This window comes from Anopheles stephensi, chromosome 3, assembly GCF_013141755.1.
Source record: "Anopheles stephensi strain Indian chromosome 3, UCI_ANSTEP_V1.0, whole genome shotgun sequence".
Lineage (NCBI taxonomy): Eukaryota > Metazoa > Arthropoda > Insecta > Diptera > Culicidae > Anopheles > Anopheles stephensi.
The window spans coordinates 23738216-23750681 of record NC_050203.1 but is presented as its reverse complement, the minus strand read 5'-3'; the positions used below and the strand labels follow the sequence as shown (position 1 = coordinate 23750681).

At 41.3% G+C, this 12466-nt stretch overlaps 1 protein-coding gene across 6 annotated transcripts; it reads right to left on the bottom strand.

Moving 5' to 3' along the window:
• Positions 1-2458: 2458 nt before the first annotated feature.
• LOC118511329 (troponin C, isoallergen Bla g 6.0101-like) lies at positions 2459-7291 on the bottom strand. 6 transcript variants are annotated; one of them, XM_036054261.1, is made up of 6 exons: positions 7008-7291; positions 5907-5934; positions 5380-5646; positions 3961-4092; positions 3813-3833; positions 2459-2835 (listed from the first exon to the last, which is right to left on the bottom strand). In XM_036054261.1, the coding sequence occupies exons 1-6, from the start codon at positions 7020-7022 to the stop codon at positions 2831-2833; spliced, it is 468 nt and encodes a 155-aa protein (XP_035910154.1). In that variant the 5' UTR covers positions 7023-7291; the 3' UTR covers positions 2459-2830. The 6 variants fall into 6 exon arrangements, with proteins under 6 accessions (XP_035910154.1, XP_035910151.1, XP_035910152.1 ...); XM_036054258.1 differs by lacking the exon at positions 7008-7291 and adding an exon at positions 6306-6642; XM_036054259.1 differs by lacking the exon at positions 2459-2835 and adding an exon at positions 2837-3369 and having other exon boundaries at positions 7008-7237.
• Between the last annotated feature and the right edge of the window lie 5175 nt (positions 7292-12466).

The window sequence follows — 12466 nt, the reverse complement described above, 5'->3', positions numbered from 1 at the left end:
CACCCTCGTGGAAATATGGAAATTCGATCGATGCCACGCACAGTATGCCGGAACCGGTGGTCCTTGAACCGACCCGAGTGGACCGCACGCACTTACCGGCAGGGGATTAGGGACGGCTTTTCGGTGATATGTCACGGTGACACCGGTGTGGGTCACCCGAAACCAGTACTTTACACCTGTCTGCAAAGCTCTCATCGTACTCCAGTCGACCGAGCCGTCACGACAAGCAATTCACAGCGCAACGCGATGCCGGCAACATTAATTACACCGTTATGCCGTTTATTTGCTGTCAATTGCAAATTTTCAACAACCTTCCGCCGTACACGTTTTTCCTTCCGTTGCTCTCGTGTGCAACTCAAAGTGCCCTCCCGTTACGGGTTGTCACTGTATGCATCCTAATCGCATTCAGCGGCACATCGAATCGTCATCGATTTTTGATCGGTCGAGGTTACGCGCAAAAAATTCGCTAATCAATTTCCCATCCCGCATCACTACGGCTTTTTTGGGCGGCAGACGTCTTCGAATGAAAATTGCATTAACAGGCGGGCCCTGCAAAACGAAGCGCTCAAAGAATTGCGAGCTTTATTGCTCAATGGAAGCCGGATTCCTCATCGCATCATTATGAGCGCCGGTTCGCGCTTCGAACGTGTAACGTCCTGGGAGCGCAAGGTCCACACCCTCGGCGAGATGAATTCGAAACCCATTTCACGCATCATCCAGCTGAGACGCGCCACAGCAACGGTTGCATGCGTGGCATTCGTGTGCAAAAATAAGGGCACTGGTGTCGGAGTCGGCAAGCTTTGGGGTTTGCATATGTGAGGAAAGCACGGCTTTTCTCGCGCTGACAATGGGGTCGTGCTGCAAAAGTTGGTAGCGCACGAGCGCACGGTACGATGATGTTGCGAAAATGCTGTGCCAAAAGATGTTGAAGCGTGCGTTACAGCAGCCCGATGGGCTTGCCACGGACGCTTGGGGAGTGATGGGGTTTCGCTTCAAATCGTATGACACGTTGATTGGGGTGGTTTAAAATGTTTCTGCGAAGGCAGAACAGATTAAACCTTCACGAGCTGCGTTGTATTTAGGGTGTCTCATGTGGCAAATAAATAGATGAGATATTTGAGTTGACTGCATAGTTCAGAATTTTACGTTGGACTAGTTATTGGAACAACAAAGCGTTACAGATCTAAACAATCCTGTCTGATAGTTTCCAACTATCTCTTTAACTAATGGGACAAGTCGGTATTGCAATAACAGGTAGAAAATCTTGTAGGCAGCATTCACTACCGTAATTTCCCTGTAGTTGCAGCACTCTAGCCTATCTTCTTTCTTGCAAATAGCATAGATGATGCCAAGATCACAAGCCATCGATTCACTTTCCTATACCTCAGTAATATTTTGTAATATCATCTTCTAGTGGAGCCTCTAGCTATTCGTTGAACTGATCGTTTAGTAGTTCATCAAAATAATGAGTCCATGGTGAGAGTACCTCTGACTGATAATTTTCCAGATTCCCATTCTAATTCTAACAAGTCACAGGCTATCGAATCACCTTAGATGTGATGTTTATTTCGCAGACCTACTATCTCGTAATAAAACGATCTTCCCGGTCCGTAACGCATTCAGATTTACCAATCTTAGCATATTTTAAAAACCAGTCATTAAATAGAGGTCAAGTTGCAAGATTTATTATGTATGCAGTATGTAAAGATTATGTCAAAGGAGACAGATACAAGAGAACGCTGCCAAGTATGTAGTGCCATAAAGAATAATTAGAAGAGATCAAGTGCAATTTTTTTCTTTCGCCTCCTGCAGACATTTTCAGAATCTGGGATACTCTGGTTAAGATCTTAAGTCGTGAAAAATTTAACCCGTAAATGTAGATTAATATTCGAAACAAAGACACAAAGCTGCGTAAAGCAGTCATACCAAACAGACAAACTGTGCGAGCCAAATGAAATTGCTACTAAGAACGATGGCGCCATCTGTGAACAAATGCACGCAACACTATTCCAAGCACCGTCAGCCAAATAGATCATACCGATTATCTCCAAACTATAATCATTTATTATAAGACACCAGCAGACCCGTCTGTAAATACTACTCGAAATCAAATCGCTCATTTCACTTTTCAAAGCACTCGGTCCGAAAGCCGCAGACGCAAACGGCACGCTAAACACTAACGATCTTATCCCGTGCCCAAACAAATCAGCCCTTAAATCAACTTACCTGTCTGTATCTGTCTGTCCGTCTCTCTGTCTGTCTGTAAGGGTTTTTGGTGGATTGAAGAATACATTACAGACATACAAAAGAAAAGCAATTCCAAAACACACGGCACCGTTCTTGAACAAACCATCTCCCAAACCTGGGGTGAACCGATTTGTTCTTTACCACCTCTACCCTTGCCAGGTTCGGATGTAACACCAAACACGGGGCGGAAAAAAAGGGAAACTGCACTCCATTAATCCAACTACGGCTGAATATATTATGGTTCCGCTGCTTAGTTTGCTGCTTCCCCGCGTTCCCGTTCGGAAGCTCTCAACAGTTTCCGTGCGCTTTTACCGGAGCAATGCGGTAGCTTTGAATTGCTTTGTCTGTGTAAAAGAATATGTGCGTGTAAGGGTGTGTATGTGAGAGAATTCTGGTTCTTGTTGAAGTGTAGTGCCATCACAAAAGCAGCCGCATAGTTGATGTTGGTCGTTTCTTTTCCTTTTGGTTTTGTTGCGAAAACAAATTACGCATGATGTTCTGATGCCGGGCAGATATCAGGACCCTCACATCTTCCAACGTTTCCTTCCAACTTCCAAGGTTGAGACAAAAACCAGGTTTACACTTATCCTAAAAGCATGAAATATTTATTTTCAGTTCAGTTACAGTAGCTGTCCCGACCCGGCCCTAGCAGGACGAAGCCGGGAAACAGGTGTATAGGTGGATAATGGGGAGGTATTGGGGGGGGGGGGCTGAGGAGGTGAGTGAACATGAAGCAAATAGTGGCTGAGTCCTCGTCTATCCGGTGCCGTGGATGGATGATTCAGGATGACACCGGGCAAAAGCGAGACCACTCCAAAGTCTATTTCTCTCTCTCTCTCGTTCTGGGTTTGTTTTTCTAATTATCTAGTCTTTTTGTCTGCTTCTATCTGGATGCAAGCGTCTTCAAGCGATCCACACACACACACGCGTTGCACACTGCATCCTCTAAATGGTGGATGATTGTTTGCATAAGTACTCAAGCGGTGCAGAATCTTCCTCTCAGCTGGGCACGTGGATGGGTGATTGTGCGTCATCAGTACACCGTGGTGGATTAGTACATCCACGTGGATCCCATACGTGCAAGCGACCGCATGGCGTGGTGGTTTTACGCGTAGTAGTCAGCTAAAGGAAAGAGCGAAGCGTACCGGAGAAAGCAAATTAGTGCATATATTCTATGAAAGCAAAACAGAAACACTGGGGAAAAAAAACACACACACACGCTTCTAGGAAGGCACGAGAGCTAAGAATACACTAAGAAGGATCAGAATTTGATGGTGGGGGAATGCACGCAGCACAAAGGGACGAAGTTAATTATGCGAACTCGCTAGTAAGAACCCACAAGAAAGTGGGCACACTTCTTGCGAGTGAATGAGTTAGTAGGGTGGGTCATATGGGATGGAATTGCAGTGGCAGCTGCTCGCAATGGCTTTGCTCACTTCTTCCGAGTTGCAAGTCGGTAATTAGTAACATCCCGTAGCATATGGTTGCATGAGTACAAGTGCATCTAACACTACAATTTATGTAACATTTCCCTTTGTTCTGTGCTGCTACTACCGAACTCTTACCTGTCATGACTTCCATAAACTCTGTTTTGTGTTCCGAGGTTGAAGAATACCATGTATGGGAGTAATAGAATAGTAGAATTAACAAATAAAAGTAATCGATAAATTAAATTATTTGAAAAATATTTGGAAGAGAACCCAACAAACTTACCCTCAAAGTCCACTGTGCCTGATCCATCAGCATCAATTTCGTCCACAATGTCGTCGAGTTCTTCCTCTGGCACTGCACCATCCAGCTCTCGGAGGATGGCTTTGAATTCTTCCACTGGCAGGTATCCCTTGGCTTTAGGCAGGTGAACAAGTATTTAAAAAAACTAATTTAGAATTTTATTTCATGTAAGTCACTTAACAATTATATGAAAGATCTTATTCATAGAAACAAAATCATAAACAATAAAATCCTTTTTTCATCACGAAATAAGAAGAGAAAAATAAATTAATATAAAAAACTTTTTTTATAGCCAACGTATCAAAAATTTATAATAATTTTATTTATATTTATAGTTAGACGGCTTGGCGCCGTATTGACTCAAAAAATTATAATAATATCGTAAAAAAAATAGTCCGAACAATACTAGATAACAAACACAACAAAAGATAAAGTAAAATAAAAACAAGTCAAAGCAACGAGCTAAAACTAATTGCAAAACAGACGACTAATTGAAAAAATCAACCAGTTAAAAAACAGAACATTGTGTCAAGAAAATAAAAACATAGAAACAAAACAAAAAATATTCAAATATGAAATATTGATAATTATAAAAAATAGGACAATTATAAAAATACTGTATTCGGTAACGGTCTTCTTAACATTTTTGAAATGAATTGTATGTTCCTGGTTTTTGTTGTTGATTGCATTGCATTTTTTTCCAACTATTTTAAAAATTATATTTTTATTGTTTGTTGAAAAAGTTAGCTATATAACTTTCGTTTTTCATTGACTAATGATAATTCATGTTTAATTGCACTAACATACTTAACCTAATAATAAACTGTTTTGCTCACGAGAGCCATTTGCCAATGAAACCGAAATTTGACTTGCTATAATTTATCCAATCCAATATGTTACCAATTTATTCCTCAGCTGTTCGAGCTGACAAAAACATGACAGAACAATCTGTGCAGCACATCTCGTGAATCTTTTTTTCGAGTACGTTTTGATTGTGATTCGTTTCACTTTCAAAATGCAAATCAACGAAACGAACTAAAATTGAGACAAAAAAAACGATCGCTGCAAATACAGAATCCTCATTGGTGGCCTACGAAGCGCCGAAACACCTCGCCCAATCTATTGGCTTTGAGCGATATGCTAAAAATAAGCTGACATAGATTGCAATGCTTCGTCGCAGAACCGTCATTGGTGTTGTTTTTCGTTCGCACTGCAAAACTGCATTCTCGTTGCAGCTCGTTACGGGAAAGAACTACGAGAGAACTAACGAACGAAAAATAACTCTTTTTCGCGTGAAAATAGTCGTAGCGCATGAAATGCAACCACAGAACTGTGCCCAACCCTTGTTAGTAACTTTTGCTGCGGAAGAAACATTTTCCTTAGAACCGACAGCCAACTTACCGTCCTTGTCGTACATCATGAACACCTCGCGCAGCTCCTTCCGCAGCGCATCGTAATCCTCCTCCGGCTCGACATAGTTCGAGGCCAGGGCCACAAACTCATCAAACTCCAGCTGACCCGACTCATCCTCGTCGTACTCTTCGATCACCTCTTCCAGCTCCTCCTCGGACAGTTTGTGGCCGAGCAGCTCCAGGATGGTACCGACCACATCGGTCGAGATGCTGCCCGTTTTCTCCTTATCGAACGCATTAAATGCATCACGCAACACTGCCGGTGTGAAGGAGGTTGAAATAAACCAAGCCAAAAATCAACCCGCCGGTAGCGGCCATATCAGGTTCGATTATACCGATGTGCGATTTATTTGCACAAAAATAGAGGGAAAAAAGCAAAATAAAACATTCAATTACCGAACTAGGCCCACTTTCCAATTCCGCCATTCAATTGGAGATTGGAATTAATTTTGTTGGTTTTTTGGCCCGGAAAAATTGCACCCCAATACCGCCCTCCCCACACTGCTTTTGTCTCACCTTTCAACTGGTCTTTGCTCAGCTCCTGCTGTACGCCGAGTGAGAGTGTATCATATCGAATTAAAACACCCGCAAAATTCACCGCACCAATAATGTCCAACGCGGAGCCATGGAAAAGCCGTCACCAGCCGGAATGTGGAAGTGTGAAAATTAGGCAGACAGTCAGGCCCCCCGCACGGAAACAATCGCCATTAAGTAATTAACCGTGCAGAAGGAGAAAGAGCAAGTAGAAAAGAGAAAGAAAGTGATGAGGAAAGGAAGCAATTGGAAACTGGCGTCTGGAGTGCAGAAAATTTGCAAATCGATCACGAAAAATTGCACATTGAGCGCGGAAAACCCGGGCCCGTTCGCGCCAGACTAGTAAATCACCACAGCAGCAATTGGGTACCGCTCGCCTACCTTTCCTGCACCCGATCCCGTACTATCCCCAGCATCCGACGCTGTGTCCGACATTTTTTTTTTCTTACGTTGGGTTTTGTTAGACTGGAAAAACTCGACTCACGACGTTGGAAGAAAGAAAAAAACACGCAATCACACCCGAACCGCACGAGCACGCGAAAGCAAATGAAACGCAAATGAACCGCCAATTAAATGGTGCAGGTCGAATCGTCTAATGCAACTACGCTAGAGAAACCGAGATCGGAACTGCTTCCCTGTGCGTCCTCACCGGTGCATCTTAAGCTCGTGGTGGGCAAGCAAAAACGCACTATGCGCACCGTACGATCGATTACAATCGAATGCAGTCGCTGATGCGTGGTGCTGGCGCAGGGCAGATTACACGCACTTTCACCTGTCAGTCTATGGGCGGCTGGCACAGCCAAGTTTTTCACCACAGCAACGTGCGATGTGTTGCAATCGACTAGAACCGTCCCACACCGCCAACCGATTGGCATTGTATCTGCCATTCTTGCCGCTGCTTCGGGGGACGATTCCACCGACGGAAACTGTCTCTGTTTTTTTCACAAGGTCGAACTCACGCACAATCAACGACCTCACGCAATTCGTTCGCGATGGCGGTGAAAGTAACGCACGATTCGATTTATTGTGATCTGCAGCACGGGTTTACACAACACTTTTCTCTCGTGTAATTAGTGCACCTACCAAACTGGTTGACATGTCTTCCAATTTTTTCTTCCCAGCTCGTTCCAACAGCCTTGATCGATCGACACAGCTCACACCTGGCGGCGATCCACGACGATGCCCGACGATCCAATCAACACCCGGTCCCGGATGATGAGACGAGCGCGTGCTGCTCAGCGCACCAGAACATGCCCGACGATTGGGCGATGGATTCAAACGCTCGAATGAGGGAAATTCATACAAGGGAAGTCTTCAGGCCGTCCGTTTTACTAGCTCACGTGGATGGCGTAACGGCTGGTGGATGACTTTTGACGATGGGTTAGCCCGGAGCTGGGTCGGCTGCTTGGTGCCATTTTTTATATGTATTTCGGTGACGCATTTTGGTTGCCAACTTGGCCGATAACATTGTGTCACGGTTCATTGGCATGTTGGTCAAATTAACTTGTTTTCTTTCCTTAAACTGCATTAACATTTTTACGTTTTTTAAATATTTTAATAAATTTCTTTTATTTACTCTTTCCTTGCTTGGTTCATTTGTGCTTTTTTACAAATTTTCTTGCTTTCAAACGTTTTGTTAATAATTTGTTAATTTTTTTATTTCATTTTATATTTTTTTCCTTTTTTGTGTGTTAAGCTTTTTACTACTTTATTTTATTTATTTTTCATATTTGTTACATACTTGTTGCACTATTTGTTCCATACTTTATGATTTCAAACTTTTCTTCTGTCTATTGTATTATTTTTTTAAGACACAACTTAATTGTTTTTGGTATTAACTTTTATTTTTTATTACTTCATTTAATTTTCTTCGTTTGGAGGCGTTTTTCAAAGACTCATTATTGCATTTTTTCAAATTTTTGGATAGTTACTCTTAACCAATTTTCTTAAACTCAGTATTATTTGTTATATCTCTGGTTTACTTTTACATTGGTTGAAAAAAATTCGATAAAACTTAATCGAATCATTCGTTTTCTCAAATTTCCAATTAATCATGCCACGGGAAAGGTATTTCTATCACTTAATATATGTTGTTATAATTTTCTTTTAATTTATGTTTATTTATTTATGAGAGTCGCCTTGATGTTAATGCTGTTTTCACTTATTCATTTAACTAAAAAAATATGTTTAGACCGTTTGATACATCTTGTTTATTTAAACGTATAATAACAGCTTTTTATTTTTTTTACCATCTTTATCAATTTCAATTTCACATCTAACCTTTAATGCAAACACAATTTGATGCCATTTAATTTTATCCACCCGATGTGTGGTTTGCACCTCGACTACGACTGCTCCGATGCTCCATCCCTTACGCACGACGGCTTGGATCTTGTCCTTTACGAGAACGTGCACCGCACACGTCTTCAGCATTAATCATTAAAATTAAATATAATAAATAGAATTTTCGCATTCCTTTCCCGGTCGGACGGGAGCACCGAGGGGGTTGATGAGCGTGTCAGCTGAGCCGGCTCGCCCAGCGCCAGATGGTACGATGGAAGGGGGTTATCGCCAATGATTTTGGCCCGCGTGATCATTACGTCCGTAATGAACTGCCTATCTTGTTTGCCCCATCGCGTCCACCTGACCTCAGCCGATACGAAACCGGCTCGTAAAATCTGGTGCAAATAGCCGAGATATTTGCGTTCGATAAAGAAAAAAGAAAACGTAAAATAAAATGTGTCGCAAACCATATTTTGAAGATGTCGTGGTAAGACACCGATACAGTTGACCTCGTCAGGTAGGTACGGAAATAAAATGGGTGTTCTTTAGCGGATGCGTCGATGAAGATAGGAAAGATTGTGGATAAAGAATTTAATATAAGAAGTAGAAGAGCACGTGTTGTATTCAAGCATTCACTGAGTTGCGTTTGGAATAGGTTTATGCTCCAGTGTTCAGAAGCCCCATAAAAATAGTGATATCATATCATAACGCACAAATCACCATCCGTTCTTACCATAATTCCAATCAGCTTAGCACCGATATCCATCCATCCATCCATCTATCCATTCGCCGTCCGTAATACCGGCTCAGTTTGCGGACAGTTAGCCTTGCTTACGCGATTTTCTTTCTCGCCGAGTAATCCTACCCTGGATTTAGGATTCGTGCCCAATGGACTTTGAGCTTGGAACGTTCCTAATTCCCGCTTCTTCTACTCCGGGTTGGCTGTATGCCTCTACATAAATCAAATCGATCCGCAAAAGTTTCGGCCGGCCTTCGGTACACTGATTGGGTTACTAATAGCAGGAAGCCCTTGGGTTCATCAATGTTGCAAACGGCACGAGTGGCAGTAGCACCGGCCGACATGAACGTTAAAGCTACGGCAGCTTGAATGTATACCAATGTCCCAGGGAACGATGAAACTTAATAATGGTTATGGTATCTGTGAGAATTTTTAATGCTACGATCAATAACTTTGTTAATTATGATGAAAAGAAGTTCAAAGGAATATTTAAAGAATTCTTGGGAAAACACGGCCACTATAGGGCGCATTAGGAACCGAATGTTTAAACACGTTTAATATTTCATCCCAAAAGACTCAAGTCAACTGAAATACCTGTGCCTGTTACTTGTTCCCGTAAACATTCAGCAATGGGCGAATAGCAATCGAAAAAGTTGCTTCAAAGAGAGATTAAACGGCACATAACCAACTTTGACTACCATGCAAAGGATAACGGAAATGGATTCATGGTACATGGAATCTGGGAAAAGCTTTTCGGTGCCCAAAACATGCATGAGCTTAATGTCTGCACGTCGGAACGGATCGATGGAACAGTTGTATGGAGGGATACTGGATAAGTTTTTGCCAGGAGATTAATCGTTGTTTTAATGCTGGTAGTTTGTGGAGGTAAGGTTTATTCTTTTACGGCTAGAATTCATCTTTTCATTGCGCGATACTCTGGGGGAATTTTGATTATTCTTGGAGAATTTAAAGACATATAGTTATTATAAATGTCTGAATGCTTTCTTTTAGGTTTTTAGTACTGTTGCACTGATGTTTTAGTACAAGTATACAATATGATCAAACTTTTCAAACCATTACCTGGACCAGTAAGATTTTATTTATTTTTAAACAACAACAAAAAAAAAACAACCTTTCTCCAGGAAAATTCTGCTCACGTTTCAGACCCAGACAGCAACTGGTGAGCCGAAAAAAAAGAAAAAACACAACGCAAAGACTCCACGTTGTACTTTCCACATTTTCTCCCAGTCTCGACAACAATGTTTTTCCATGCGTATAATGCTTCTGGCACTGTTTTAAAAGAACAGAAGGAAGGAAACCGGAACACAGAAAAAAGAATCGACTTTCCACCAACCAACACATCCTGTGCGATAAATTCTCGTGTTCGCCTTACGGTGGAAAATGGTGCTGGTTCTGCTCACATAACCTGATGCTTTTTCCGCTTCGGTTTTTTTTCTCTCTCTCTCTCTCGCTTACTCGAGAATCGTTTCATGCATGGAAAAGTGTATGTTTGTAAAAGGAGGAAAATAACATTTTTCTCTCACTACACCACTACATGCTGCTAATATGATCGCATTTTTTTAACGGAAACGGGCAAAAATAAATATTCCTGTTGCCAGCGTTCGCAGCGCTGCCCCGGGTGTAAATTGAGGTTCCTTTTGGGAAAGTTGACGGAAAGCACAGCAAAAACGCACACACGCAACTACGAAGCATGGTTCCGAATGGTAATGAACTTTATTATTTTATAATAAATATTCTCGAACGCGGGTGCGTTCTTATGTGGAGCTCGAGGGGTTGGAAACGAATTTACGTCAATGGGAAGGACCAATATCATGGTTACCCGGTTTTCCCATTTCATTTTTTCCCTCAAAGTCCCGGAGCTCCTTCAACGAACGCATCTGCTGGGCGTGCCTTCCCTTGGTAGTATTGCATGCTTGCGAAGCATTTTAAAGCGTCCACCAAATGAAGCGAACGAAAGCTCATGCCCGAGTCATGCCCGCAGCAATACGCCAAGTGGAGAAGATAAACTTCTTTCCCTGTGTAGCTTTCCCTACCAACGAGATCCCCCAATTGACCTAAATCCTTCTGGTCGGAGGTCGGATTTAGTGTTGAGGTACACAGCTTTTTCTAGCTTCCTGACAAAAACTTCACATCACTTTCTTGCTGCTTGAAGTGCAAACGGTGCTCTTTAAACTCTACTCCCGTGGACAACTCCAATTCCTTCAACAGCTAGACTTACCCAGAACCAGCAAATGTATGCATCCTCGAGGCATTTTTCAATTTCCTCTGGCTTGGTTTAGTTTTAACAGTAGCGATTTTGCATGCGACATCGTTTGCATGGAAGTCTGTGTTTGTGTTTGGTGGAAATGTAGAACCCCCTCCCCCTCCTGTTTGGCATGCAGTTTCGATGTCTCGGTGAGTAATGTGTGAAATAACTTGAAAGGTCACCGAGTGCACGCGAAATGGTACAATCTAGAGCTTTTTTTATTTTTGTTTGATATTCTCTTTGCTAGACCGTACTGATTAATGCTACTGTTTGCTCACGTTATGACCGGCGGCCTTACCGGACTGGGGCAACATTAATTAAGATGTTTGAATTATTTATAACTCACGTCAGAATGTAACACGGGCTCGGGGTTTTTTGGGGGTTATGAGAGGATATGAGAAGATGCGATATGATAAACATTGTAGGGAAGGAATTTTGCAAACATTTGTATGCTAAGAAAGAACATATTGAAATTTATTTCAACCAAATTTGAATAGTTTATCGCTTGTTAGGATGCTACGTGCGATAAATAATTTATTTAGATAAGCTTTATACATTTAGCTGAATTTTCTTTATGAGTTACAGCTCATTAAATCATCTATGTTAATCAATTATTGGAGATAAATACTCTCACATCATTTGAGACTACTTTCGGCATCCAAAAGCATGAGTTTTGATTTTTTAAGAGAGTTTTCAGAATTGCAAATAACACTCGAAACGGAGTTACGAAGGGTACTTTAAAAAAACATTCGAATCTGGCTTGCCTTTATAATTTATAATAATTCCGATAAGATTCAGTGCTGCCTTTTTATACATTTAAGTTGTAAAATAAGCATGAGAAATAAAGCTTATAATTTATTAAATAGAATTTTTTGAATATATTTTGACATAGAAATATAATAAAACCAAATGAAACGATGTGAAAAAAAATAAAAATTAACTTTAAAGAATTAAGCAAATACGCCTGAAATTATGCAATCTGCAAATCATAGCTAAATTAAACTAATAATTCTTTACCTGAAAGTATGCATTTTGCCCACGGAATCGCCACTAGCTTTAGCCTACAAACATTGACATTAAATCATACCAAATGTTGAAGAATGTTTTATCCATGAATTTGATATTATTTTTAATTTGTAATCAATTAATGAAGGCATCGAAACATCATATTCAATTATCATCAAAATTCTTCAAAATCCATCGAACTACGTAACATAAATAACGAAAGTTGCGTAACGCAACAACATTAAGCGC

Bases quoted from the DNA above. Each gene is read 5' to 3' on its own strand.
- LOC118511329 (XM_036054256.1), bottom strand. From the start codon at position 6,359: ATGTCGGACACAGCGTCGGATGCTGGGGATAGTACGGGATCGGGTGCA. The intron at 5,647-5,906 runs GTGAGACAAAAG...TCACACCGGCAG, and splicing joins GAGCAAAGACCAGTTGAAAG to TGTTGCGTGATGCATTTAAT. The intron at 4,093-5,379 runs GTAAGTTGGCTG...ACCTGCCTAAAG, and splicing joins CATGATGTACGACAAGGACG to CCAAGGGATACCTGCCAGTG.